The sequence below is a fragment of the Ochotona curzoniae genome, unplaced genomic scaffold, assembly GCF_017591425.1.
Source record: "Ochotona curzoniae isolate NIBS_2020 unplaced genomic scaffold, NIBS_Ocur_1.0 scaffold_4701, whole genome shotgun sequence".
NCBI lineage: Eukaryota > Metazoa > Chordata > Mammalia > Lagomorpha > Ochotonidae > Ochotona > Ochotona curzoniae.
The window spans coordinates 83,338,716-83,365,307 of NW_024467122.1; the positions used below are offsets into that span (position 1 = coordinate 83,338,716).

General features: G+C 53.1%; 1 protein-coding gene across 6 annotated transcripts; it reads right to left on the reverse strand.

The window, feature by feature from the left end:
- Positions 1-3,751: 3,751 nt before the first annotated feature.
- Positions 3,752-24,468, reverse strand: PKM (pyruvate kinase M1/2). 6 transcript variants are annotated; one of them, XM_040969956.1, is made up of 12 exons: positions 22,800-22,864; positions 18,100-18,216; positions 15,113-15,279; positions 14,933-15,024; positions 10,869-11,000; positions 10,375-10,561; positions 9,679-9,949; positions 9,330-9,480; positions 9,092-9,244; positions 6,774-6,940; positions 4,956-5,137; positions 3,752-4,351 (listed from the first exon to the last, which is right to left on the reverse strand). In XM_040969956.1, exons 1-12 carry the CDS (start codon positions 22,847-22,849, stop codon positions 4,245-4,247), a joined length of 1,776 nt encoding a protein of 591 aa, XP_040825890.1. In that variant the 5' UTR covers positions 22,850-22,864; the 3' UTR covers positions 3,752-4,244. The 6 variants fall into 6 exon arrangements, with proteins under 6 accessions (XP_040825890.1, XP_040825895.1, XP_040825892.1 ...); XM_040969961.1 differs by lacking the exons at positions 18,100-18,216; positions 22,800-22,864 and adding an exon at positions 24,369-24,468 and having other exon boundaries at positions 15,113-15,294; XM_040969958.1 differs by lacking the exons at positions 6,774-6,940; positions 18,100-18,216; positions 22,800-22,864 and adding exons at positions 6,256-6,422; positions 24,369-24,467 and having other exon boundaries at positions 15,113-15,294.
- Positions 24,469-26,592: the final 2,124 nt, after the last annotated feature.

Here is a 26,592-nt window from a genome sequence, read left to right on the forward strand (position 1 = left end):
AGATAGAAGATCTGTCTCTCCATCTCTCCCTCTGTCCCTTTCAAGCAAATAATATTTTTTGAAAGAAGGTATTTCCAGACAATGACAGAAACAGAATGCTAACGACCACATGACCATTTTAAGGACTTCCATTATTTTCTGTGTGTAATAATGGCACAATAGCAAGGTGTCTCTTTGTTCCTTCAGAGACACATTCAGAGAGAGAGCTGCCATCAGCTGGTGTATTCCCCAAATGCCAAGAAATCAATCCAGGAACCCAGTGAGTTGAGCATCACTGTGGCCTCCTGGGGTCCACACTAGCAGGAGGCCAGTGTCAGGAGCCACAGCGGGGAACTAAGCCCAGACGTTCAAATGGGAGGCACAGTCATCATGACTGGTGTGTAGTTCATACTTCCGATCCAGGCAGCATTCCTTCAAAACAGTCTTATCTTTTACAGATACACACTGACATATTTCTGCCAATAATAGCTTAGGTTCACTTCCAAATAACCCAGGAGAAAGGGAGATGGCACACACTGCATCATGGAAAACCTATTGCACACAAAAATTTTCACATCAAAACAAACATTTTAATTCCATTTTCCCACAAACTTTTTAAGGATGTATTTATTTTCTGATTTGGAAGGCAGAGTTACATAGACCAAAGGAGAGACAGAGAAAGAGATATTGCATCCATTAGTTCACTCCACAAATGGGTGCTATAGCCAAACTGGGACCAGTCTAAAGCCAGGAGCCAGGAGCTTCCTCTGGGTTCCCCACATGGGTACAGGAACCCAAAAGACTCAAGCCATGTTAGGCTGCTTTCTCAGGTCATTAGCAAGGAGCTGGATTGGAAGTGGAGCAGCCAGGACTTGAACTGGCACTCATACAGGAGGCTGGTTCTGTAGGCAGAACTTTAACCTGCTATGCCAAAACAGCATTCTCTGTGACCTGAGCAGCAAAGGGCCAGTTTTACAGAATTCGCTTGATTCTGACACCTACTGGACACACTTCAATTCTGATAGCAGAGAACACAGTTCTAACCAGCAACCACAGGCACTGGCGTGGGCATGGTTCGACAGCATGCTGCTGGGCCGTCTCAAGGCAGAGAAGGAAGACCTACTTGCCGGTGGGGTGTAAGCGCAGCGGCATTCTGACATGGAATGCCAACATGCTAGGAGGCAGGGGGAAGGTCATCTTTGACTTCCATGAATTCTGCATGTGTGTTAGATACCACGCTGACACACAGTGCCAGGCAACAAGGAACGTCTGTTGCAAAGACTGGCAATCCTTCAGGACAAGGTGACTTATCACATGCAGTCACCACCTGCCATGTGGGTGTGCGAGCGAGATCACACCAGACATGTCTAAGGTTTATTAAGGAGTCCTTATTAACCAAGCGTGGTGAATACAGAGCACACTAGAAATAACAAATTACAAGTATCAATCACAACCCAACCAATCATAACCCCAAGAGGAACAAATGGTCATTACCCTTGAGTCCATCCATGAAGCTGAAGACCTATGTCCCAGCTTCCCCAACAATATAAGTTATTCTAACAGACATGCAACGAATAACAGTTTGAGCACACTTCCAAAGCTGCAGACATTCACCTTTCCCTGGCTTCTCTGCCCACATTCCATCACTGCTAGGCCTCACTTCTCCTGGAACACCTGATAGCACACAAACCAGAAATAACAATGCTATATCCATTGTTCCACCTAAGCAGTACACAGGGACCATGCTCCCTGTTACCTGTCCTAGGTCAGCCAAGAGTTGAGATGCCAGAGCAAAAGGAAGGACCTGACCAGAAAGATTCCCTGCTTCATGGACCCTTTAAAGGGGCATGTGAGGGGAGTGGCTACACAACAATGCAATACCAGCCCCTCTCAGTTGAATCCCAGGAGTGGCCCCCTATGGGGTTGGGGGCGTGGCTGAGGATGGAATCAACATTCCATTGCTGTTAGGACCCACCTTCAAGACAGAGGGTAGGGGACACAGCCACATTTCATTTGATCAGTCGGTGGGTGCTGGCTATCACTGGCTGCACCCCATAACACTGGCAGCCCCACATGAGCTGCTCCACTTCCCATCCGGCTACCTGCTAATGGCCTGGGAAAGGTCCAGTGCCTGGACCTCTGCACCCAAATGGGAGACCAGAACAAAGCTTCTGGCTTCAACCTAGCCCGGCCCTAGCTGTTGCAGCCATTTGGGGAGTGAACCAGTTAATGGAATCTCTCAGCAACCCTGGCTTCTAAATCAGTTTAAAAAAAAAAAAAGTGTCAGGATCTTACAGGCTGTAAATACCTCAGTTTACAATGGCCCAAAAGATTGCAAACTTCTGGAAATCTGGAGTGGTGGTGTGATGGAAAGGAATCCTCCCTCTGGAATGTTCTCTTCAGAGGGTAGACAGGTTATGCTGGCAGGAGCTGCTTCCTCCTGATGACACCGGAAGCTCCAGCTCCCAGGGGTTTGTGCCCTCTAGCCCATCCCAATAAACAGTCCTAGGCCTCAAAGGTCGGTGATAACCCTGACGGCTGGAAAGGTTTGCAGCCCAGGTGGACTGCAGGGCCAAGGCAAACTAACAGGAGAGGAAGGGGGTACTTCACTAAGCTTACAGGAAGCGGGAAGTTGTGTTTATTCGGAGGCCAAAGGAAAAACAAAAAGCTTTTGAAATGCAAAAGTCTGAGTCTGCCTACAAAAAAAAAAAAAGGTCCGGGAGAAGGATGGAAATCGGCTCCCCAGGAAAGCAGCAAAGCCGGTCACTTCCTGCTGAGGATGGAGCCTCACCGGGTGTCCCACTTCCCAGGCAGTCTGAGGGCGGAGGGCCAGGGCTCACTCCTGACCCTGTGATGGAATTGGGGGGCTGGGTAGGTTGGGGAGCACCCCTGAGGCACGGGTCCGGGAATGTGGTCGGGGGAGCCACCCGCACCGCAGCCTGAGCCCCCATTACCTTTTAGAAAATCCTCCCCAGGTGAACACTTGGGTTTGGCTCCAAGGGGGCCCAGCGGCTGCGCCCCTCGGGCTGTGCGTCCCGCCTGCCACCCTTACACTCAGCACACCCTGCCCGAGGTCCGGTACGCGTCCCGCGCAGCAACTTACAGCTTCATCGTCGGAGCCCGATTCCTCAAGTCACGACCAGCACCGCCACCTCCCCGGCTGCTCTGCGCGCCCACTCGGTCCCCGGTTATCCGACCCTGCTTCCTCCCCGGCCCTGCTTCAGCAACATCACGGGGAAGGCTAAGGGACCCGCTCCGGCGCGCCTGGGCCTGGCGCACGGGTGCGGCAGAGGTCTTGCCGAGGCAGCTCCGCCTCGTGCCCCTGCAGGGCACGCGGGCCGCAGAAGTGGAAGGGCGGATCCTCCAAGCCCGGGGCGGGCAGTTCTTGGGCGGGGATTGGCCTAAAGCGCTCGCAGACAGGTGCCGGCGGTTATAGCGAGGGACTGGGCTCGGGCCCAACCCGCTACCCGGCAACCTCAGCCCGGGGCCATTTTTCTAAATCCGCCCCAGTCCGCACTAGGAAGCCAGGTGGGGCGGAACTGTACACTTCAGAACCTGAGGGCCGTGCCTCAGTGTGCGTCGCTGTCTGGAACAAGACAATAGGGAGCAGTGGCACTTCGGCCATTCTACACTTTGCTGCTTGCACAGCCTGGGCATGAACAACCAGAACCGCATAGACCAGGAATCCCTTAGGAGACCCATTCCACACCAGGCCGAGTGCCCCTGGCCCCTCCCCACCGTGCCCACACCGCAGCAGAGAGGAGGAAACAGGTGTTCAGCCGCTGTTTATTGACACACAGGCAGGCTCTGCAGCAACAGGCCTGGATGGGCCGTGCTCGTGGGGGAAGTGGAAGGTGCTGATGGAGTGTTTGTTGGCGGTGTCAGCTGAGTGGGGAAGGGAACGCAGGTGAGCACAATGCACACAACTTGGGAGTGGGGGAGGTCAGGGGCCCAGACCTGCCAAAACCGGATCTGCAGCTTCCCTTAAGGCCCTGCTGTCTGCGCATGACCCCAGGCCAGGATTGGGAGTTGTCCTGGGGATGCATTCTATAGGAACCGCACAGTGCAACGGGTGGGGCCATGGGCAGAGCCACATGATGAGCAGCAGAGTTCTGGCGTGCCCAGTCATCTTCCAGCTCTTCCACCAACGTCCCAGCCCACCAGTGCCATACTACAGGCCCCAGGGAGCACTACAAGCATTGCTGGCCTAATGGATGGGTAGGGGGACGGGACGGGACAGTGGCTGGAGGAACGGCTGCAGGCTTTCATGGCACTGGCACCACGCGCATGGTGTTGGTGAAGCCGGAGCCAGGGCGCCAGCCGGTCAGCACAATGACCACATCTCCAGTCTTGAAGAAGCCACGGGCCTTGCCTAGAGAGAGAGAAGCCAGTGAGAAACGGGCAGGTCCAGGACCTCCTGACACCATAAGGTGGCGCCAACCTTCTTTAGCATGGCAGGCCACATCGGGTATGTCTCATGCAGGGACAGGACCAACCAGTGTCCTGCAAACAGGAGCAGCTCTGGCCAACTTGCTGACCTTTAAAGTTTGAAACCAGGGTCCTGATAATGCAACCAGGGTGCCTCGTGCCCCTGCTACCCATATGGGAGACCCCCAGCGCAGCTCTGCACTCCTGGCTTTGGCCTAGCTCTCAGCTGTTGGCACCTAGTTGAGGAGTGAACCGAATCTTCCTGTTAATACTAATCACCTTTCAAATAAACCCCCGGTGTATTGAAACACAAAAGTCTTGCTTTGGGGCCTAGGTCAGCAATGAGGGGGGCTTGCCAGCTGCCTCCACCCTTTTAACCTTTCCCTGCTGGCTCTGCTCAGCACTGCGCCAACAGCAGGGTTCAGAAGGCATTCCCCGAGAGGCTAGCAGGCCCCTTTGTCCCTAGAGGTGTGTGGGTTCAGGGTCCCAGAAGAGCCAACACCCCGTACCACCCCTCATGATGAGGGCCCTTGTTCCCAATCACGCACCAACATTCATGGCCAAGTTCACCCGAAGGTCTACATCCTCAGCCCAGGCCTCTTGGACAGGGTCCTTACACACCACGGGGAAGATACCGCGGTAGAGGTGGGCCTGACGGGCCGTCTGATGATTCCGTGTCACGGCAATGATGGGGGCGCGTGGGCGGTACCTGGCCACTTGGTGAGCAGACCTGGGACAGGACACAGGCAAGGAGACCTGTGAGCAGCAACCCACAGTTCCCCCAAGGTTTATCCCCTAATCCTGAACACCTGCTGCCCCACCCTCACCCCACAAACCCCCTACCCCAGGGGGCGAGGGCAGGGGGAGCTGTCTCCCCAGTCTGCCCACACCCTGAACTTTTCCATCTTGGCAGAGGCAACTCTGGAGGCAGGACCCAGTCCTCTTGCTGTCAGCCACAAGCCGAGCAGCCTTTAGCTGATGGCCAAATGCCAGCAGAGTGCCCAGCCAAGCGCGGAGTCTCCATTCCCGTGCTCTCCTGACCAACCTCGTTCCAGACCCCGGAAACAACCCCAGCCTCTGAGCTCTGGGGTCCAGAACCAAATGCAAGATGTAGACCCATTCTAAGAGTGACTGGCATCTCTGTATAGCAATGTGGGAAGACCACAGGGGCGCCAGTTTTGGCCTAAACCAGGAGATCTTTCTGTCTCTGCCTTTCCCTCTGCAACTATTTTAAACAGAATAAAGGAAACTTTTTGAAGTGCCTCCCAGTAGTTTACTTGTGTGGGGAGGGACCTACAGGAGAAGCAAGCCCCAGGAGCTGGTGACAGGGAGAAGGCTTTGCTTTCACTGGGAGGCAGCTGAAATCTCAGACTGCAACTCCAGCTAAAAATAGCCTCAGGGCGAAGGCAGGCCTTTCTGCAAGGTCAGCCCCAAAGGATGTTGCTGCCTAGGCAGGAGTGGACCTCCCACAAAGTGGCCCACCTGCCATCAGTGAGGGATGCTAACTCCAGCAGCCTGATCCCATACAGCCAGGCCACAAAATGCCAGCATGGAACAAACTTTTTGGGGTCAAAATCACCAGCATAAGCAAAGTTTTGACTGTTCAAAGGACCAGCTTTAAAAACTCAAGATACTTAACTTTAAAAACTTATCCATCTTATCCTGTTTGTTCCATCTGCAGACACCCCATGTGGCCAGATCTGGGTTTAGCCCATTCTATCAGCTCCTGGCCTGAGGTGGGCAGGGGGCTTACCTTGGCTCAGCACCTCCTGAGCACTGCTCCAGGACCCCTCCAGCTGGGGTGCAATAGAGCAGGGCGTGCCCGCAGGACCACTTGGCGCCTCCTACCTGCCAGACTTGGTCAGCACGATAATGGCCCCACTGCAGCACTTGAAGGAGGCCTCCACGGCGCCGACGGCGGCGGCTTCTGTGGGGTCGCTGGTAATGGGTGCCAGGCGGCGGAGTTCCTCAAATAATTGCAAGTGGTAGATGGCAGCCTCTGCCTCGCGGGCAATCTAGGGGAGCAACATCCATCCAGACGGACAGAGCTTTGTCAGACCTTTGTCGTGGAGCAGGAGAAGGGATGAGTCTCCAGACAGCAGGTGAAGAACACACTCCAGGAACAAAGGCCAAGACAGGCCTGAGGCTCCGTGACAGGGAGGCTGAGGCTCCCCTGGGGCAGTTCTTCCCCAGCTGCCTGTGACTGCCTGAGCCAGAGGACCTTGTGACCCTGCCTTGTGGTGACTTCCTAGGCTGCCTTCCTACAGATGAGCAGAGAATAGCTGCACCCAGGTGCAGCTGTGGCATCCTGAAGCAGCTGAAACGAGAGACTGTACCTGCAGCATTACCTGACCTCGGGGCCCTACCTGCCAGACTCCGTCAGAACTATCAAAGCTGCTGCTAAACACTTATAAGAAGCCTCCACGCTGCCCATGGCCATGGCTTCCATGAGGTCTGTGGAGTGACTGGAGGCTCGCACAAGTTCTTCGAACAGCTTGCGGTGGAACATGGCTGCCTCAGCCTCACGAGCTATCTGCAAGGTTCAGGGGAGATGGGGAGAGGAGGGTAGGAGAAGAGACAACACATGGAAAGACAGATGGAGGGATTAATCAGAGAGGAAGGCATTAGGGGTTAATGAGGTCAGAGGCAAGGGGCAAGGTCCAGCCAGCACCCTCTGCACCAGGGGCACGTGTGGCACGGCAAGGCAGTGTGGCCACAGGCCCTGGCAACCTGGCATGTGGACCTGCCTGGCTGGACCCGACCATCCTGCCTCAAGGAGAAGCAGGCCCCTCCTCACATGGCTGGCTGCCCTTTCAGTGAGTCAGGGAGGGAGGGGCACAGGGATGCCCACACCAGTGAGCAGACCAGGGAGGTGGGAGGCCGAAGGCCTGAGCAGGATGGCTAGTTTGGGAGGGGTACAATGCGCAGCCATGTGAGGGGACACCCACAGAAGCATGCAGGGGCTGATTAACATCTAATGATTACAACAGGCATGATATCACAGGGTTAAGACAGAGGGCCCACTTGAGCAACACCAAACGTTAGAAAATTTTAAAGTTTTCGATGATTACAATGCAGTTCCCAGCGTCTTAGTGATCAACGGGCAAGGGAGGAGTCAAATGCCATTCATTAATTTAATTCCACAGTATAAGCAGATGTGTGGGAGCACCGAGCGAGTTAAGAACGGAACACACACACAGCCCAGAGGACAGGCACAGGTCGGGGAGCCGGGGGCGTACCTGGTGCTGCCTAGCCCACCGTCACAGGTCGGGAGGTGCATCAGACAGCACACACAGGCCAGGAGACCTGGCCTAACCCAGGACTTAAGGTGTTTCTGCTTGGGAAATACCACTTACGGGAGAAAGTGTGTTATGACTCAGAATCTTAGTCTCCATTCCTACTCCAGAGCTCTAGGTCCTGGCACACAGCAGGTCACAGGCAGGGAAGGCAGGCTTTGGGATCAGTAGCCTAGGCACTTGGGTGATGTCACTCTGACCTTACATAAACTGAGGTGCTGGTAGCCATAAAATCACATCAGTGTGAACGGTGACTTAACACAACACCAGCAGCCAGCATGCCTCCTCTAATGCAGTGTACAGATAAAGGGGATTGGTTAAGTGGCTCTGCCAAAAGATGCGAGAAGGTCTCTTACAGTCCACCTGGTTCATGGTTCAGTGAATGCAGGCAAGCTGAAGCCACCTGCCCACGGGAGGTCATAAAAGTCACATGACTGAATGAGCAAGGCAGGGAAGAAGGGTAAGTGGAGACCGAGGGGCTGCTTCTCTCCAAGTGAGTGGGCAGGAGCACTGTGGTCAACACAGTGAGCGCCGAGGAGAGCCTGGTTTCCACAGCCTCAGCAGGTTGGGGTAGGCACTCAACCCAGGATGCTGCGGTCAGGAAACCCGGCCTGCCACCGGAATGGTGAAAACATACATCTCATCTACCTGTCTTGGCTGGCTAACAGGACATGCACAAGTGGGAGGAAGGGTGGCACGCAGGGTACTGTGGAGACTTGTGGGCACTGGGAAGGGAAAATACAACATCTGAGGATAAAGGGCATTGCCACAGCTGCATGACAGGCTGTGCCAGCTCCACAACAGGAAACCCAGAGTGCACTGGGCATCGGGCTTGAGTGGCATGACCATCCTCAAAGCAGAAGAGGGGAAATAACCAAACCCTGGAAAAAGAGGTCAGGTGGGCTAGGGTACTATTCAACACAGGAAGCTCCAGTTCCAGGGAGCTGCGGAGGGGACCACAGGGTTGGCCACCCCTGTACAAGTCTCTATTTGGGGCTTTGCTGCCAGTCATTTAAGCAACTTCCTTGTCTGGGGTGAGTATGGCAGCTGCACCTTCAACAGACAGCAAGCAGGTCCTGCTGCAGGCACCATGCAAGGTCAACACAGGCCCCTAGAAGCATTTGACACACAAACTAGCTGAGCAGGAGTTCTCGGTCTTTCCCAGATCAGGCAGGCATAAACGGGCCTTCTAGCCCATGTGAGGACTGTCAACTGTCCATTAAGGGCATCATGATCCTCCACACAGGAGCAGACGGGATGTGAGCCCTGCACCGCCTCCGTACTTAGATGAGGCAGAGCGTGGTGGTGCAGCCTGTGGGAGAAGGCGGCCTAGGCTCTGCAGCCAGGCTGACATGAAGGCTGGCGCAGGGTAGGCCCCGCACACTCACCAGGTGCTGCATGCGGACCGCCTCCAGGGGGTAGTCACCCTTGGCGGTCTCTCCAGACAGCATGATACAGTCAGCTCCATCCAGGACCGCATTGGCCACGTCACTGCCCTCCGCGCGAGTGGGACGGGGCTTCTTGATCATGCTCTCCAACATCTGGAAGGGGAAGAATCCAGATAACGCTCTGCTGGGGCCAACCCAAGGGACAGGAACCCAGGGAACCAAGGAGAGGGCTACATGCCTGTGTGGCACAGATGACTGGCTTCCCTGCACGGTTGCAACGTCCGATCATCATCTTCTGGGCAAGGAAGACCTTTTCTGCAGGAATCTCAATGCCAAGATCACCACGAGCCACCATGATGCCGTCACTGGCCTCCAAGATCTCGTCAAACCTGACAGGAAAGGCAGGGATAGCACAGGTCATGTCCCACAGGTGTCCCACAAATGGTGACAGACACCATCCATACTCCTCATCCCACTGGAGCCCGGAGCCAAGCCCCAGAGCAATGTCAAATGGGAAACTTCTCAGTCATCACCCAGCCATTCTGTCTCAGTCCCCGACTCGGGGAGCCTGGCGGACAGGGGCTCACCTGCGCACGCCTTCATGGTTCTCAATTTTGCTGATGATCTTGATGTTCTTCCCTTTCTCACCCAGAACCTTTCTGACTTCATGCACGTCAGCTGCCTTGCGGATGAAAGAAGCAAACACCATGTCCACGTCCTGTTCCACCCCGAACTTAAGGTCCTGGATATCCTTTTCCGACACTGCGGGCAGGTCCACAGCGGCCCCAGGCAGGTTCACACCCTTCTTGCTGCCCAGGAAACCACCGTTCTCCACCTCCGTCACCAGGAAGTCAGGACCTGCGGGATAAAGAGCAAGTAGGGGAGGCACAGCCACCGACAGGTGCCTTCCTCCCTCCACTGATCTGGGGAAGGGACCCACTAGGGCTTGAACCCACATAACAGCGTTCATACCCCAGCACCACTCACTGCATAATCTTGGACAAGCCAACAATCTCTTTGCATCCAAGTTACCTCAGCTTTATAGGTGAAAATACGAATCCTTAGTTAACTAAATTTAGATTTAGATGGAAAATTTTTCTCTCTCCTTCTCCAGTGCCAGAGAGGCACAGTGCCCCCCCCCACGATTTGTTCTCCCAGGTCAGAGGATGAAGGAGTTACAGTAGAACTTCTGAGAACACACAAACTCAATCTTCCTGGAATCCAACTGAGCCTACTGTGTGAGTGGAGCTGGGTTCAGCTTGTGAACCTGCCTCCCCACGCACCTTTCTGCTTCACTTGCAGGGAGATGAGGCCATCATCCACGTAGATCTTGCTGCCCACGTCCACCACCTTGCAGATGTTCTTATAGTCCAGCCACAGGATGTTCTCATCGCACTTGTCCATGTAGGCATTGTCCAATGTGATCTTGAGCGTGGCACCCTTCTTAAGCTCCACCTCCGCGGTGCCACTCTACAAGATACAAATCGGCAAGAGTCCAGTTGGCAGAGGACAATATCCAGTCCCCGAGGACATTGGGTTCCAACCTAAGACCTGCCCTGGTGGATGAATGCTCTTCTCTAACTCAGCATACTTGTATGGGTAAGATATAAAGAAACCCCTCCTCAAAGTCAGAAGTAGACTCCTTTGTGGTACCAGTGGACCAGATCAGCACTGTCTCCAGCCAGAATAAAGCTCTCACTGGAACTCAATGCTGCTAAGGTGTGATGGTCCCCATGCTGGGAACCCCGCTGTGCCTTCACTACCCCAGGATACTCACGCCCTTGATGAGTCCTGTTCGGATCTCGGGGCCTTTTGTGTCCAGAGCCACAGCCACTGGCCGGTAGAGGATGGGGTCTGAAGCAAAGCTTTCCGTGGCCGTGCGCACGTTCTTGATGGTCTCAGCATGGTACTGGGGAAGGAACAAGAGGAAAAGTGAGGCCCATGCTGGGGTCAGGCAGCATCCTTGTGGCAGAGCCACAACTGCTCACTCGGGAAAGGGCTTAGGTGCACCCACAGCTTCACTTCCTTGCACCACAGCATCTCAGGCTATCCTCTTTTCCCAAGGATTCACCAGCCACCTGGGCTGGGCTAAGAGTGACCCAGGTGGCAATGCTGAATGCTTTCCCACCCCCATTCGATTCCAGCTCTAGTTCAAACATGAAGTTATTGACTTAAAAGGATGACTTGAACACCTCCCAATGAAGGTTACATAGACCTGGTTTCGCCATCACTGTCCAGGGTGTGACCTGAGGAGACAGGAGCTGGAAAAGGTGCTCACAGGCCCCTTTCTTCCAGCTGCTCTTTTGCCAAAGCACCCCAGCACAAATCCTGGCACCTGTTTTCTCTCTCCAGGCAGGCCTTTTCCTCATCACCTGCCATTGCCATTCAGTCAAAAAGGGAGTTAAATCCAGATAAGATGTCTAGAGTTCTCAGATACGGCAATCAATACAGCACTACTGATAACAGGGTCACCTAATTCAGTATTTTATGGGTTTGGCCTTTAACCACTGCTGCCTGCCTGTGGGTCACAGCATACTGCAACCAGAGCACTGTCTCCTGGGATGACACTGCCTGAGGACTCAGACTGACTAGGGAGACAAAGTCAGGACAAGGCGGTTTGTTTTTGTAGCCGGTCCTTGTAGCAACTTACAAAAAGTTCTTTCACTATACTGCTAACTTGTAACAGGCATCATTTATTTTGCATTAATTTACTGAAGACTTTTATTTGAAAGATACAGAGACAGAGATTGGTGTTCCATCTGGTAGATTCTCTCCTAGGTTGGGCTAAGTTGAGGCCAGAAGCCTGGAACTCCCTCCAAGTCTCTCTCCCACATGGGTGGACCATCTGTTGCCTCCCAAGATACATGTTAACAAGAATATGAAATGGAAGCAGAGAGCTGGGTACACTTAGATATAACACCTCAAATGCCTTTCCTCTAAGGATTGAGATAACATTTGAGTCAAAAACCACATCAAGCACACAGTATGGGTTATGTATGGGTTATTTTTTCTGTTGTTCCTAATGTTCTTAGCTAAATAGTTTGAAACTTCTGCTCCCAGAATAAGCCTCAAAGCTTTTTTCACTTCTGTACTGGTCTGGATTTTCATTAAAACATGTCAAGGTTAAGTTTTGTATAGCAGTTAAGAATCTCCGTACCCTCAGAGCTTGCTCCATTATCTGGGACCCAGGGAGGACACTGGGTGGCTCTCACCATCCCCAGGTACTAAGGTGGTTAGGATGCTGGGGGGAGCTTCTTCTCTTCTCTACCCCAGATTCAGGAAGAAAACAATCCTTCATCCCTACTCAGTGGTCCACAACATGCTTCCTTCTCAACTACATAATCATCCCCCAAAATAAGACTTCACTGATGGGGCCAACTCTGGAGTAGCATGCAAGCCCATCTACACGGCCAGCATCTCACATGGACACTGGTTTGAGCCTTGGTTGCTCCACTTCAGATTTGGCTCCCTACTACTATTACGCTTAGAAAAGTAGCATAAAATACCAAGGGTTTGGGCCGCTGCACCCATGTGTGAGTGCCAGTTGGAGCTCCTGGATTTGAACTAGCCAAGCTCCAGCCATGGAGGCCATCTGGGAGTGAACCAGAGGATGGAAGAGGTCTCTCTCTTACCTCTGCCTTTCAAATAAATACATGAAACAAACTCAAAAGCAAGACATCTGCATTTGCCACGCCACAGTTCTCACATTGCAGTCCCAGATGCACTTCTGATCTGGTCTCCTGTAATGCAGACCCTCGGAAGGCAGCAAGCAATGGGTTAAGTGCTCTGTCTACAGAGGCTTTGTTCCGGTCTAGGCCTGCTTGCCATGGACACTTGAGGAGTGGACCAGAGACATCAGGTATCTCTTTCAAATATTTTAATAAATATTAAATAAACAATTAAATAATAAAAATAAAAATAAAAATAAAAATAAATAAAATAAATAAAAATAAAAATAAAAAATTAAAAAATAAAATAAAAATAAAAAATAAAATAAAAAATATTAAATAAAAAATTAAAATAAATGTTCAAAATTGCCAGGTAAGGAGTCTGCCCAACTTTGTTTTCTAGAACATGAGGTTTCTGTGGTGATATAGAATATTTACATTGTGCATAAGGCATTATGAAACCCCATGTTCAGCAAGAACAGAAATTACCCACATGTCAAGGCAGAGACTGAGGGTATGGTACCACAGCTGCCAGCAGAGAGAAGACACGGTGGTGCCAGGGCGTTTGGCTCAGCACTGAGGACGCTACCTGCAGGGTCAGGTGTTGTGGTACAGAAAGGTAAGCCAATGCCTGCACTACCAATATCCCATGTGGACCCTGGTTCATGTCTCGGCCGTTCCACTTCCAATCCAACTCCCTGGCAAAGCAGCAGAACATGTCCCAAACGCCTGAGCCATTCTACTCATACGGGAGAAGCTCCTAGACCTGGGCTCACCCTGGCCCAGCACCGGCCACCACAAGCATCTACAGAAACCAGAGGATGGAAGATCTCCCTCCGTCCTTTATTCTATAACACTGCCCTTCAAGTAAATACTTTCCTTATTTAAAAAAAAAAAAAAAAGAACAGATGCTGACAGCAATCAGAGTAAGGCAGAGATCTTATTTTGCTCTACTCAGTGCATTTATAATGGTTAAGAACTGGAAAAACTGCATCACTGCTCTAAAGGCAACAGTGCCCATGCAGCAGTCACATCTGTCCACACTGGCACTACCAGCTCAGGTCCACTGCCAACATGCCGAGCCCAGACAAAAGCTCATCCAGGACCAAGACCCCAAAAGGACCACCAAACACGTGGTGTCTGTCTTCAATTCCATGTTAATCTAGGAAGAATTAACAACAGATAACCTCTGAATGTTTCTGTTAAGTTTAAAATCCCAAACGTGAACCGTAGTCTGACAGGTGCAACCTTTGCCATTTCAGAGCAGGGCGGTGTTGTTTTACTGGGTGGCGGGAACATGCAGCCAGCTGAAAGGTCAGCTGCTCAAAATCTATTTCTGCTCCTGCCCCAGCACTCAGGCGGCCAGGGTGGACACCAGCAGCACAGATCAATGGTGAATTGCCTTTGCTCTCCCAGTGCCTGAGCCCCTGCTTTGGAAAAATCAGGATCTAATTCACAGGGAAGTGTCTTCATCACTCTCGGGTGCCAGTTGGTCCTGGCTAGGTGTGCCCTTCTCCCCCACACTAAAGACGCCTGATGATCGTAGAATCGGGGCCACAGCATCCACGATGAAGTCTCATGTTTCCAGAAAGCAGAATTGACCCCACGGATTGCATTTCCTGGACTTTATTTTTAGTCCAAACTTAATACCAACTTCCAAATGCCAGATGACCCCTCCCCACTGACCTCACAGGAGAGTGCTTTCCTGACTCTGAAGGGGAAGGGCAGAGGTCAGGACAGGTCAACCAGCCTCCACCCTTGACTCTTCCATTCCTTAGGGAAGCCCCCCCGCCAACCCTCACAATCCCACATTTCTGAACACAGCAGAATGCCAGCTGAGTAGAGCCTGGAAGGGGGTAGGTAGGCTGGGAACAGCATGCTGACAGGGCAGGGCACTGGCTTAGGAGAGGCAACCCTTTGCAGCCATAACCCAGTGAGGGCCAAGGCAACAGAGGATGCTGCAGAAGGCTCAGGACAGTGCAGTCAGCACACTTCACACCTTCCTTAGTGAAGGCCGAGGCAGCGGTGGCCATTCGAAGTGGCTGTGGATGGGCTAGTGTATGCCATTTTCCTAGTGGCTGAGAAACCTTGAACTTAGAGCAAATTGGTGAACATGATGAACCCCCTGTTTCTCACAAGGTGTCCCAGCAGCCACTGCTCCACTGAGGCTCACCTCATGAGTTCCATGGGAGAAGTTCATACGCGCCACATTCATTCCAGACTTAATCATCTCCTTCAGCATCTCCACCGAGCGGGAGGCAGGGCCTGTTACGGAGTTGAAAGCCACAGGTGTTAAACATTTCCCCCAACTTCACAGGGTCTGGTCTGTGTCTTGGCTGCTTCATATGCTCACCGATGGTGCAGATGATGCCTGTGTTACGAGCCGTGATGGGCGGCGAGTCGATGTCTAGGCGGCACATGTGCTCCAGGAATGTGTCCGCCATGGCTGCATGCAGCTGCTGCGTCTGAATGAAGGCAGTACCAGCTTCACTGTGGGGCTTCGACATGGCTGCTGAGGTCCTGGCTTCGGGGAGACTGCTGACAGAGAAAGGGGACTGAGCAGGGCCTGGTACATCACTTGGCCGAGGCCACATCCTGCTGACACATTAACTCGGTGAGCATGCGCTGTGCACATGCTCCCAGGCAGTCAGACACACTCTGGTCATGTAGTCGTAAAATTGGGCAAAGGGTTTGTGGGATCCGGGGCAACCAGGAAACACCTCGGCAGATGAAGCTGTACATCTGGTGTGGACATGTCCCAGGGACCTGCCACAGGCGGGGCTTGGCAGGGCTGCAGTCACCCCACAGAAGCCTGTGGAAGCCAATTCTTCCAAACACGAAGCAGGATTACTACCAATGCCAGCTCATTTTGTATGACAAAGCCTCACAGCCACCATGTGCCCTGGCATGGGGCAGCTACAAGTCTCTTTTACACTCCCCACCCAAAACCCAAAGTGATTACACCAACACCATCCCTGTGGAGAAGTCATCCTGGCTCCTGTGTCCTGGGTTTTCTTAGCTAACCCAGAGAACCCTATTAGAGGTACCCAATACCAAACCCCCTCTCCAACAGCAACAACAAACTCAGTCCAACAGGCTCCCTGAATGCACAATCTTCCTTGTCAGGAGCTTCTATCTCAAAACTACTCCCACTCTTGGTCAGAGGAATATAGAATTTCAAAGCAGTTTGCATACAACTAAGGATTACCATAGTGGCACTGGTGCAGCCCTAAAACGATTACATTAACAAGATGGGGGCTATGTGATCAAATGTTTCTCCCAACTGATGTTGGATACACCATCTGAATTCCAATGCCAATTCTGACCTTACGAAACACAGAGGATGGTTCCAGGCAATTAACCAGCCCAGGTCACAATCCCAACAACTGCCCTGACCTTTGCTATACTTTATTGCTGACTTACAAGGAAACTCACTCAGCTGCTTCAAGGACATGTCAAAAGAAGCTTCCGGGCAGTCATAGCTATCAGATAGAGATATGAACTCAGATTCAAGGCTGCTCCTTCTACAATCCCCGAGTTTAAAGGCTTCCACCTACGTTCAGAAACTGGCCCCTCCAAGGAAGCCGACACTGTAACTCAATAGGTTCAACTGCCAACTGCAGTGTCAGCATCCCATGTGGGCACCGGTTAAGTCCTGGTGGCTGCACCTCCAATCCAGCAGGTGGCCCAGGAAGTTGGGTCCCTTCACCCATATGGGAGACCTGAAAAGGCTCCTGGCTTTGCCTGGCCCAGCAGAAGATATATCTGTCTCCTCCTGCCCTCTCCATAACTCTTCCTTTTCAACTAAAAGAGCTTTTAAAACAACGAACTAGGATATAGCCTGCGTTCTTTCATTCTCACATTGCCTATATCCCATATTGCAGCACCCAGTTTGGGACCCAGCAGCTTTGCTTCTGAGCAACCTTGACAGCTGTAGATAATGGCTCAAGGACAATGGTCGCCCATACTGGAGACACAGGATTCACAGCTCCCGGTTTCTGCCAGCCCAGCCGTGCTTGTTATAAGTGCTTGGAAGTGAACAAGCAGATGGAAGATCTTTGCCTTTCTGCCTTTCAAGTAAAGATAAATCTTGAATTTCATGCATTTTTCTGTCAGATATAGAGGAGGAGAGATAGAGAGGAAGATCTTCCGTCCGATGATTCACACCCCAAGTGAGCGCAACGGCCGCTGCTGCACCAATCCGATCAGATCCGATCCCAGGTACCAGCAACTTCTTTCCAGGTATCCCACATGGGTGCAGGGTCCCAAAGCTTTGGGCCGTCCTTGACTGCTTTCCCAGGCCACAAGCAGAGAGCTGGATGGGAAGTGGAGCTGCCAGGATTAGAATCAGTGCCAGGACTTTAGCCAGTAGACCACGCCGCCGGGCCCTATTTCTTAGGAACTTTTTGAAGATCCTCTGTAAAGGATTCTTACTCCTTATTCTCCTCCATCAACTCCGGATGTCTCCCTGGATACAGTCAGCCTATCTGCCATCTCCAAGATTAGACTGCAGCACAAGGCACTATGGGACTGTCAGTTATGGAAAACAGGACTATATTCCCATTTGCAATTTTCAAAGTGGGGAAGGATACCAGGTAACCATTGTGCACAGCACAGGCCTGACTCATACCTAACTCAGTAACACACCACAAAGCATGATCAGAAGGTCCTCTCTTCCTAAGCTTGAGTCAAGTGCTTGCTAGATGGACCTGATGTCCAGCTGCACCATTTGCTTCCCTCTTTGCCCAAACCTGAGGAACCTCAAATTGCCAACAGCATGGGTTGAACACCTTCAGAGCGCCCACAGGGGCACAAGCCTGGCCGGGAAGGCATTAATACCCATACTGCCTGAAGTACAACCACAGTGTCATCCAGTCCAAGGACTGAATGTGGACTCAGAAAAAAACCCAAGAGGAAGGCTGGAGGGGCTCAATTACCTTCATAAAAAAAAAAAAATCAGCTAGGACTGGTGCTGTGGTGAAGTGATTAACACACTGCCTTGGGCACCTGCAGAGTGCATCTGAGTTCAGGTCCCAGCTTCCTGCTCAAGTACACCTTGGATAGCAGTCGGCAATGACTCAAATTCCTGCCACACACACACACACACAGGAGACCTAGATGGAGTTCCAGGCTCCTCTAGTCTGCCTGACCCAGCCCCAGCTATTTGGGGAAGCAAGCCAGCCCCAAGAAAATGGGAAATCTGGGTGGTGACTCTGCCCTTTGAATAAAATACCTAAGTAAAAAAAAAAAAAAAAAAATCATGAGTTGATCCTTCCTTGACCCAAGATGCTTGGGTTTCCTGGCACAGACCTAGCCGGGGCCACTGAGGATCAGTCATACCTTTGGTTCTCTGGACTTGGGCTTCCGGTGACATAATGCTCTTTTTTTGGTTCAGGGCGGCTCCTTGGCCCCACTTGCAAAGATCGCTCAGAGCTGAGTAAGGTTTGCCCTGGAGAGCTGCACGAGGGTTAAGGTAGAAGCAGAGAGTGACTAAAGCTCTTTGAGGTAGTTACCTTCTTCTTCAGGTGTCCAGGTGGTGGCTGCAACTAGACTGAGCTGGGTTAGAGAACAGCACGCTTCCCCCCAAAAATGCAAAGATGTGGTTAACAGGAAATCCTCAGGTACCCTCTGTGGTGCTCTATGTCTCCCCTCCTTTAATACTCCAATCCTGCCTCCCAAGTCCCTTGAAATCTGTGACTTACTAATACTACTGGCGTTATTCTGCAAGAGCCTGGCCCCTCCTTTTCTTGGGTCATAGAGGGACACCAAATTAAGCATCCATTACAGAATGCAAAGCTATGTTCCTAAGTTTAAACAGGAGGCTATCTGGGGGGAAAGATTACAGAAAGCCTCTTCTTTTTGCTACTGATAAATTTGCTGATACATAATACTCATATGGACCGGGGTAAAAAAAAAAAAATCATAAGTGACTCTTGGCGAGCTGCCCAAGAGTGGGGAGCAATCAAGAGAGCCCCAAGTTCACAGCTCCTCTCCTGGCTGCAGCCCACGCCCTAGACCACAAACGCCAGCGAGGTCATTTTGATGGCTCAACCTTCTCCCACTGAAAACCTCTGAGAAGGAAAACAGAAAAACATGTTAATAAATGGATCCATAATACAGCCCCATGCTCCAATACGGCCAATTCCTTTTCCTGTTTAGTCTGTTCTCACAGGGGAACTTTTGTGACAAGGCTGTGGTCCTCCAGGACCCAAAGTGCCACCAGCAAACCACTATGCTGGTCTCGAACATTTAAACCTGAAGCAAAAAAAAAAACGAACCTTAACTTTTGGCCAAGAAGTACAAAAACGACAAATGAAAATGTGCATAGTATTTTATGAATTCATGCACCAAGCAGTAGGAAAAGGCTTGCTGGGTCTGCCATCACAGTACCCTTTAGTGATCACTGAAGTGATCCTGTAGTAAGAGTCCCAGCTGCTCTGTTCCCACCCAGCTGTACTGTGTAGGAAAAGATAATGGAAGATGAACCAAGTGCTTGGTGGCTCAGCTACCCATGCGGGAGGCCTGGATGGAGTTCCTGGCTCCTGGATGCAGTCTGGCCCAGACTTGGAAGGTTCTCCTTCACTCTATCTCTCAAACAAACATTAAAAGAGGGGAAAGAAAACCACCTCGTTTTTCCAGCAGGTCTATCCAGACTTCAAGATCTCAGGTATGTCATTGAAACCCCTGGAAGCACACCCACTTCTGACTTGGGGCCTCCGGACAGAGATAGAGCCCTACTGCTGGAGCTCCAGGTCCTTCTGCCTAGCACCAGCTGCCCATCCCATCAACTAGGTACCAGCAGAGACGCATTCTCTGGAATGGTCCCTGGCCACAGAGAACAGCCTTGGTTTTTCAGGGGATGCCTCCTGGTCAGTTCCTACTAGGACACGCAGCTCCATCCAGGGCTGCGTGACTCACTCCTGCACCCTCCTCCTGGGGAGGGCACAGACCTGTAGAGCCAATCTCCAGCCAGCCGAGCGAGGCTGAGCCCCTGAGGCAGGATCCTCCTCAATGCCATTGCCCCTCCGCTGCAGCCCAAGGTCTGTGCTGCCTGGTAGCCGCAAGTACAACTGTTCTAGGTGTTCTGCCCTTTCCTCTCAGCCCAGCTGGCTTCCAGTGCTTTATGTAACACGATTCCTTTGTGCCAGTCACACTCCTGCGGCCATGCCTCAAGAACAGAGGCAGGGTGGAGTATGGGTACCCACAGCCAGAAATAGGCTGTGCTGAGAAAGATCCACACTTCATCCTTCAAGTCCACCTCTCACAAAGACCCCCATCATCTGACCCAATGAGCCCGGCCCGCCAGTGTGTCGGTTACAGCTCCCTGCACCAGTCATGCTTTGATCGTCCTCCTCGCCCCTTGGACCAACCCAACAATGACAGACCCAGTGCCCACTTCCTCCTTCCAACACTTCTGGCAGGTGTCCAGAATTCTGTTCCAGGCCAACAAGCAGGCACACAATTCTTAGCTCCCAGCAGGAAGGCTGGGTTCTGACACACCAACTTCCAGATGCTCCCAGGAAGCCTTCAACAGTGCAACATAGAAACAGAACATCCGAGGTTGGCCCCAAACAGAGCAGAGCCCAGAGTGCAGGCAGGTGTGGGTGAGCACTGTCCGTGGGCACTGTGGACACACAGGGACAGTGCTGCTGCTTGGGACGGGGAACGTCTTCACCCCCAACAAAACACACAGGAAGCAAAGCCTGGTGTAATCAGGCTATGCGGAACAAAATGAGCCCATGTGTAAGCTGAAGTACAAACTCTCAATTGCTCAAAAACTTAGAATATTCTCTTCTTCTATTCAGGCATCTAACCAAGCAACTTAAAACCCCATCAGCTGGAGCCTAAGATCCTATCTCAAACAAGTCTGTGAGAGCACTAACAAGCAGATACCATCACCAAAGGCACTCCTTCAGGGCAAGTGGTGCAGAGTAGGAGGCCTGGGTGTCCCTGGATATCAAGGAGCTCCTGGTTCCAGCCTGAAGAAGGAAATCGGGAATGCAGTCTGATGTGAAGCCAGAGTACAACCAGAGGGGACAATGGCCTCAACTGCCATAGGGTCCAAGCAGGGAGGACAGAGGACAGGACCCATCAGCTTCCCAGACACCAGCCTTTCCTCCGACCGGCCTTCCTACTGCTGCACTCACAAGGTGCCACCATCATGTTTTCTATTAAACAAAACCCACAAACAAACCAGAACAGGTCCTTACCACTTAAAACACATTTTCTTTACACCTTGTTAAGAGAGCAGAAGCTAATTTAATGCAGTTCACCTTCCCTCCGTGTTTAAGCTTCTCCAACCCAACCCATCCCCCCCCCAACACACAACTTCAAGAATTTACTCCAAATTGGCTCACTAAGTGTAGTCGTGTACCTAGTTGCACACTGAATGCCGGGGGTTGGCAGCCTTCAGGGCTGATCCCCAAGCACACTGCATCACTGAGCAATTATTTCCTTCAGCACTCCCAGTGGGAACAGAAACCTAGCATCTCACTGAAGCTCCTTATCAGGCTCAGATCAGCTCCCTGACCACTGCCCTTTCTGCCCTGGAAGCCAGTCCTCCCAGTTAATCTACTCTGGAACACACACCTCTACTGTCTTATATTCTTGGGTCCTTCTTTCCAGTGTTAATGATAGAGGGATGTTTCAAAGGCTCCTCCGTGCAGGGCACGTGGACAGCGTGTCCTCCATGCCAGGAATGACTGCTAGAGCTGTGGCAGAGGAGCTGAAGAAACCTTATCTGTAGGGTGGTTAATGTTTGCAGGGAACCTTTCTGATTGCAGAGTTCAACAGCAGCTAAGTTGGTCCAAACTGAAGTGCCAGGACCAGCAACCTCCCTGGCCTAGTTTAGCTGGTCTTGGCCTCTGGCCCACAGCTTGCCAGCAGCAAGAAATAGCAGCTTGGAGCTCTCAAGGAGCTTTGCGGATGGGCCTCAGAGGCCACCAGAGGTACTGCAGCTCTCCCTCCTACGTGCAGCTCCGCACACACCACCGCAGAGGCGGGGCCTTGCCACTTTGTTGAATTGCTGACCAGCCCCCCACCTCAGGGCAGAGCAGTCCCACCAGGATGCCAGACCTACAGCAGGCAGCACACCACCCCACATCCTGGCTTAGTCTCCACCAGCTTTTTAAACAAAGGTCCAAGTAACCAATCAGGCAGTTCAATAATCCATGCTCAATGAACTCCCCAGCAAGTGGGGGGAAGTGTTCTAAAATGTGTTCTCAGTCTCTTAGCTCAGAGATCTGCAAGACGGTCCACTAAACAGCTCACCAGGGCTCTCAAACAAAGCCTCATTGAAGCTCAGAGGAGCAGCACATTCTTGCGGTGGACCAGTTAGCTGGGATCTGACTGTGCCCATCTGGAGTGATTCAGAAACATAACCAACGTCCCGTGAGTCATTCTCCTCAACCTTGACTGGGCCGCAGTTCTTGACCAAATGTGACACATCCCGACTTGCCTTCATAGAAGCTGAAGTTAACATGCAAGTCATGCGAGTCTGGGAAATACAAGTCTTCATTTTTTCTTCTACCTTCCTGTGCACAGCCATTTCCCCATTTCCTACATTGCCTCAATGTTAAGTAATCTACAGCTTTAAGAAACAAAACTGAGTTTCCTGTGCCTCAAGCAAGGGGCAGGCTGTGTGCAGGAAGACCTACCAAATTTTGCCAAGTCACAGGCAGTTGCAGCACGAAGTTTACCAGCTAATATGCTTTCTGTAAAACTACTCCTAATGCAAGGCTTACCATGCAAGCAGCTGACTGGAGACCAGTGCCTGTGCATTCTGCCCCTGTCGTTATCTATGTGCTCCCCAGCAGAGGCTGCCATGCCCACCACAGAATGTTCTGGAATGAAGGTACATAGCAAGCGTGATGGGGGCACCACAGTGCTCCACCACTCTACCAAGGCTCCTAGGGAGGGATTCACAGAGACCTGAACCACCCAATTTCCCTGTAATGAGCCACTTTTAATGGCATGCCCCTTGACTGTTTGAAAGGGCAGAGGGGACTTCCAAAGCCCCACCGCCAAGTTCCCCCACTCACCCACGGAAGCAAATTCTCTCAAAAGCAATCAGGTTGAAAGGCTGACTCATCTTCCCCACACAGCCCCCCTCCAACCCCTACCGACCTGGTGAAGGCTGATATTACCTTTACCCAGCATGAGGTACCCCCAGGCCAGAGGGCAAATTATTTGCTAACAATGCTTCTACAAGAGGGGTTCTGACCTAGGTCCCCCTCAGGGTCTCCCACAGGCAGTAACTGGCCTTTTGTCTCCAACTCTGTGTTGGGTATCCACTAAGGGCTTGAACAAAGCTTAGAACACGAGGCGGAGCCAAGGGCAGTGCTAAGCCTCCCACCGCCTTTTGTCTACATGTCCCCATTCCCAGGAGATAACAGTTACACTGCCAGGGTCACCAGCTCCAGGAGCTGTGGTCGTGAGAAAGCCACGGAAGATATATGAACTGGGAGCACCTACTGGGGGACAGCAAGAAGACTTGGGAACCCTCGAGTTCAACTGTGGATCACGTAGCAGCACTTTCTTGGGGGACATCTCACTAGAGGGCAGACGCTGCCCTTCCAGCCAGCCATCACGAGGAAAACGGTACTAGCGGATTGCACTCGGCAAACCGGAGTGGGATGGAGGAGCCATCTCCTGCAGTCATCAAGGGGGTCCCCACGTCTCCCTCCCTCGCCGGAGCCCAAGGGATGCCGCTGCCCGTCTGGACCCGCGGACGCCATGTGGCCTGAAGGCGCCCTCACGTTCCTTCCTCCAGCACGGGATGCTGCGCATCTGGGCCCGGCTCTCCGCAACAGCTTCAGCCGGGGAGCCGCGCACGCCGTGGGCAGGGGAGCCTCCTGCCTCCCCAGAACCTGCTTCCGCCCCACCTCCCACCAAGCGTGTGCGTGGGTTCCGACTGCGGGAGCCACGTGCGGCGCGGCCATGAGCGCCACTCTCGCATTACACCTGCGAAGCAAGAAGTGGGACCGGACCTGAACCGAACATGGGATGCGGTCGGGATCAGTCAAGGAATAGGACCAGAACCGGGGATGGGATGCGGCGGGCATCACTCCGGATTCGGGAGGGGATGGGACCAGAACCGGGGATGCGGACGTGACCTGCACCGAGGGGGGAGGGGACACGAGCGAGCAGGGGGAGATGCGGACGTGACCTGAAAGGAGGGGGAGGGGACTGCAGCCGGAGGCGGGAGCGGGTGGGAGGAGGATGATGGGACCTGCACGAGGGGAAGGAGACCCCAACCGGAATATCGCGCATGTGACCTGAATGGGCTGAGGGAGGCGGGAGGTGGAGGAGTCCGGCACGGGGAGGGGGGAAGGGCGGCCTCGGACGATGCGGACGCGCGGGGGAGCAGGGAGGACCCGGGGTGCGAACAAAGGAAGAAGGGAGCCAAGAGACAGGGAGTAGAGCACACCCCGGCCGCAGCCGTCTGCAGAACGCAGCAGGGGCTGCGGCACGCCTTCCTCCCGCTTCCCAAGCCGTAGGGTCCACGATGCCCAGGAGGACAATGCAACGCCCACGTGGAGGCCCCGTGGTGGACGGGCAGCAGGCCAGGAGGAGGACAGGGAAGGGGACAGGGACTGGGCCGCGCTCACCTCACTGCGACTCTGCGGATGCGCGCTAGTCGGGGCTCGGCCGCTCGAGTGGGAGAGCCGCCGCCGCAGCCTCAAGGTGATCCCCCTGCTGCGGATCCCTCCGCCGCCCGGCCGGCCAATCCGAGCCCGACCGCTGCAACGCGGCCGGGCCCGCCCCCTGCAAGCCCCGCCCCCCGGCTGCGGCTGCTGGAGCTGAGGGGCTGAGGGGACTACGTTCCGCGGCGGAAGGACACGCGCTTCTCACGTAGCATTCTTGGAGGCCCCGCCCCTCGGCAGGCAGCCCCGCCCCGAGCAGGCAGGCCCCGCCCCGCAGACCCCCGGGCACGGGGCCGCTTGTTCCCTGCACCGCGTGCGCTGCACGTCCCCATAAGCTGCTTTTAGCTCTCGGCCGCCCCGTCCATGCCCGAGGGCTCCCATCCGGCCGAGCTGAGGGGGGCAGCTCTGGAGGGTTCGAGCTCTGCAGCCGAGAGCCTAAGAGGAGCCCCTCACGAGCAAGGGTGTGGGTTGGCGGGGTGGGGAATCCTAAGAAATCTGCGGTCACCGCTGTAAGAACCGGCCGAGAGGGAAGGAGGGTGCGGTGGACGCTGCTGCAGAGAGGGTCTGCGCCTGCCTGCCTGCCTGCCTTTGCCTGCCGCCCCAAGGCGCTCAGATTTCTGCATTATTAGCCAGCAGCGATGCTGAGGGCGGTTATCGGCTGAACAGCTGCTCCTGCTCGCCTGCTTCAGCCGGGTTTGCAGAGCAGATTAAAACGTGATCCTGCTCGCTTAGGTTCCCTTTCTGCTTTTCCTGGAACCGGTGGGTGTGGCCTCCTGAATCTGGGGCCTTCATTCTTTTCCTGATTATCTGCCCGGAGCAAACTAGAGCCTAACAGCCGATGTTCCTGCAGGGAGATACAATCTTTCCAATTCTTCCATAAGGATTCTGCGCACTCTTTTCACTGGACTGTAGAGGTAGTGAGAGAAAGTTCTAGCTCCCGTGTCACTAGTGCTGTTTCTGCCATCGGGGATGAAAGAAAAACTGCTCCTCCTGGCCGCTGAGCTGAGGGACCGGCCGAGAATAGTAGCTGGGGCCTGATGCTGGGATGTGTGGCATTTTGGAGTGGTAATTCTAGAAGTGTTCTCTCAAGACTTGAGGTGACCTGCTGGCAAGCTGCGGCCATTCCGCGGTGCACCCTGGTCCTTCATCGGACCGCTTGCTGAAACCGCGTGTCGCAGACTGGGCTGCTCTATTGTCACCATGGTCCCCGTGGACTGCATTGTGGTACGCAGAGTTAGTTATTCAACGCAAAGTTCTTAACGTTGCTGCGCGCAGCTAATTCCCGCAGCATAGTTCTTTCACCGTGAACCGAAAAGCAACAGATGCGACGAGGTTTATTTCAGCAGGACCAGAGGGGGAGGGGGGATGCAGAGCCGCACCTGGGGACTCTTTGTGTCCAGGTGAGCCCGCAGCGTGTGGGGGCGGGGATGGGTACCTGGAATGTCCCCGGTGGGCGGGGTTGGAGAGGGGGCCCTGGAGAGATTGGGAATGGGATGCTCGGGTGAAATGCCCGGTTACATCTGATTGGTGGATGGCTGGAGCGGCGCGAATTTCCTGAGCTGTGAGGAGGAGGAAATGGCGCCGGGTCCAGAGTGGGATGTTTGAATAACTCTTTTCAGGGTTAAGCCACTGTTGCATCCATTTGACCACTAGAACAATGTTACATTTACCAGCGACAGGCACACCAAAGTCTTATTACAATGACAGCCAGCGCAACTGAATAACCAGCCGGGACCAACACTCCTTACCAGAGTGTGGCCCAGAACAGCACATTCACCGTTTTTGTTTAGATTTATTTATTTTTATTGGAAATTCAGATTTAAGGAGAAACAGAAAAATTTTCCATCTGCTGGTTGCTGGTTCACTCCCAAAGTTGCCACAACGGCCCAAGCTGAGCCATTCTGAAACCAGGTGCCTTTTCCGGGTCTCCCATGCAGGTACAGAGTCCCAAGGCCCTGGGCCATCCTCCACTGCCTTCCCAGGTCACAAACAGGAAGCTGGAAGGGAAATGCAGCAGCCGGGGACACAAAACCGTGCCCACATGGGATTCTGGTGCATACAAGGTGAGGACTTTAGTGCCTAGGACACTGTCTCAGGCCCATTCACAGGTATTTTATAGAGGGCAATTTGCAATAGCTTGAAAGGAGAGATTTACAACCACCTGTAACATGAGGGAGGAAATGGCGCA

Excerpts from the sequence above, each read along its gene's own strand:
- PKM (XM_040969956.1), bottom strand. The coding sequence starts at position 22,849 with ATGAGTCAGCCTTTCAACCTGATTGCTTTTGAGAGAATTTGCTTCCGT. Across the intron at positions 9,950-10,374 it reads CCTGCAAGTGAAGCAGAAAG|GTCCTGACTTCCTGGTGACG; the intron begins GTGCGTGGGGAG and ends TTTATCCCGCAG. Across the intron at positions 5,138-6,773 it reads GTTCTGACGGAGTCTGGCAG|GTCTGCTCACCAAGTGGCCA; the intron begins GTAGGGCCCCGA and ends GTCCTGTCCCAG.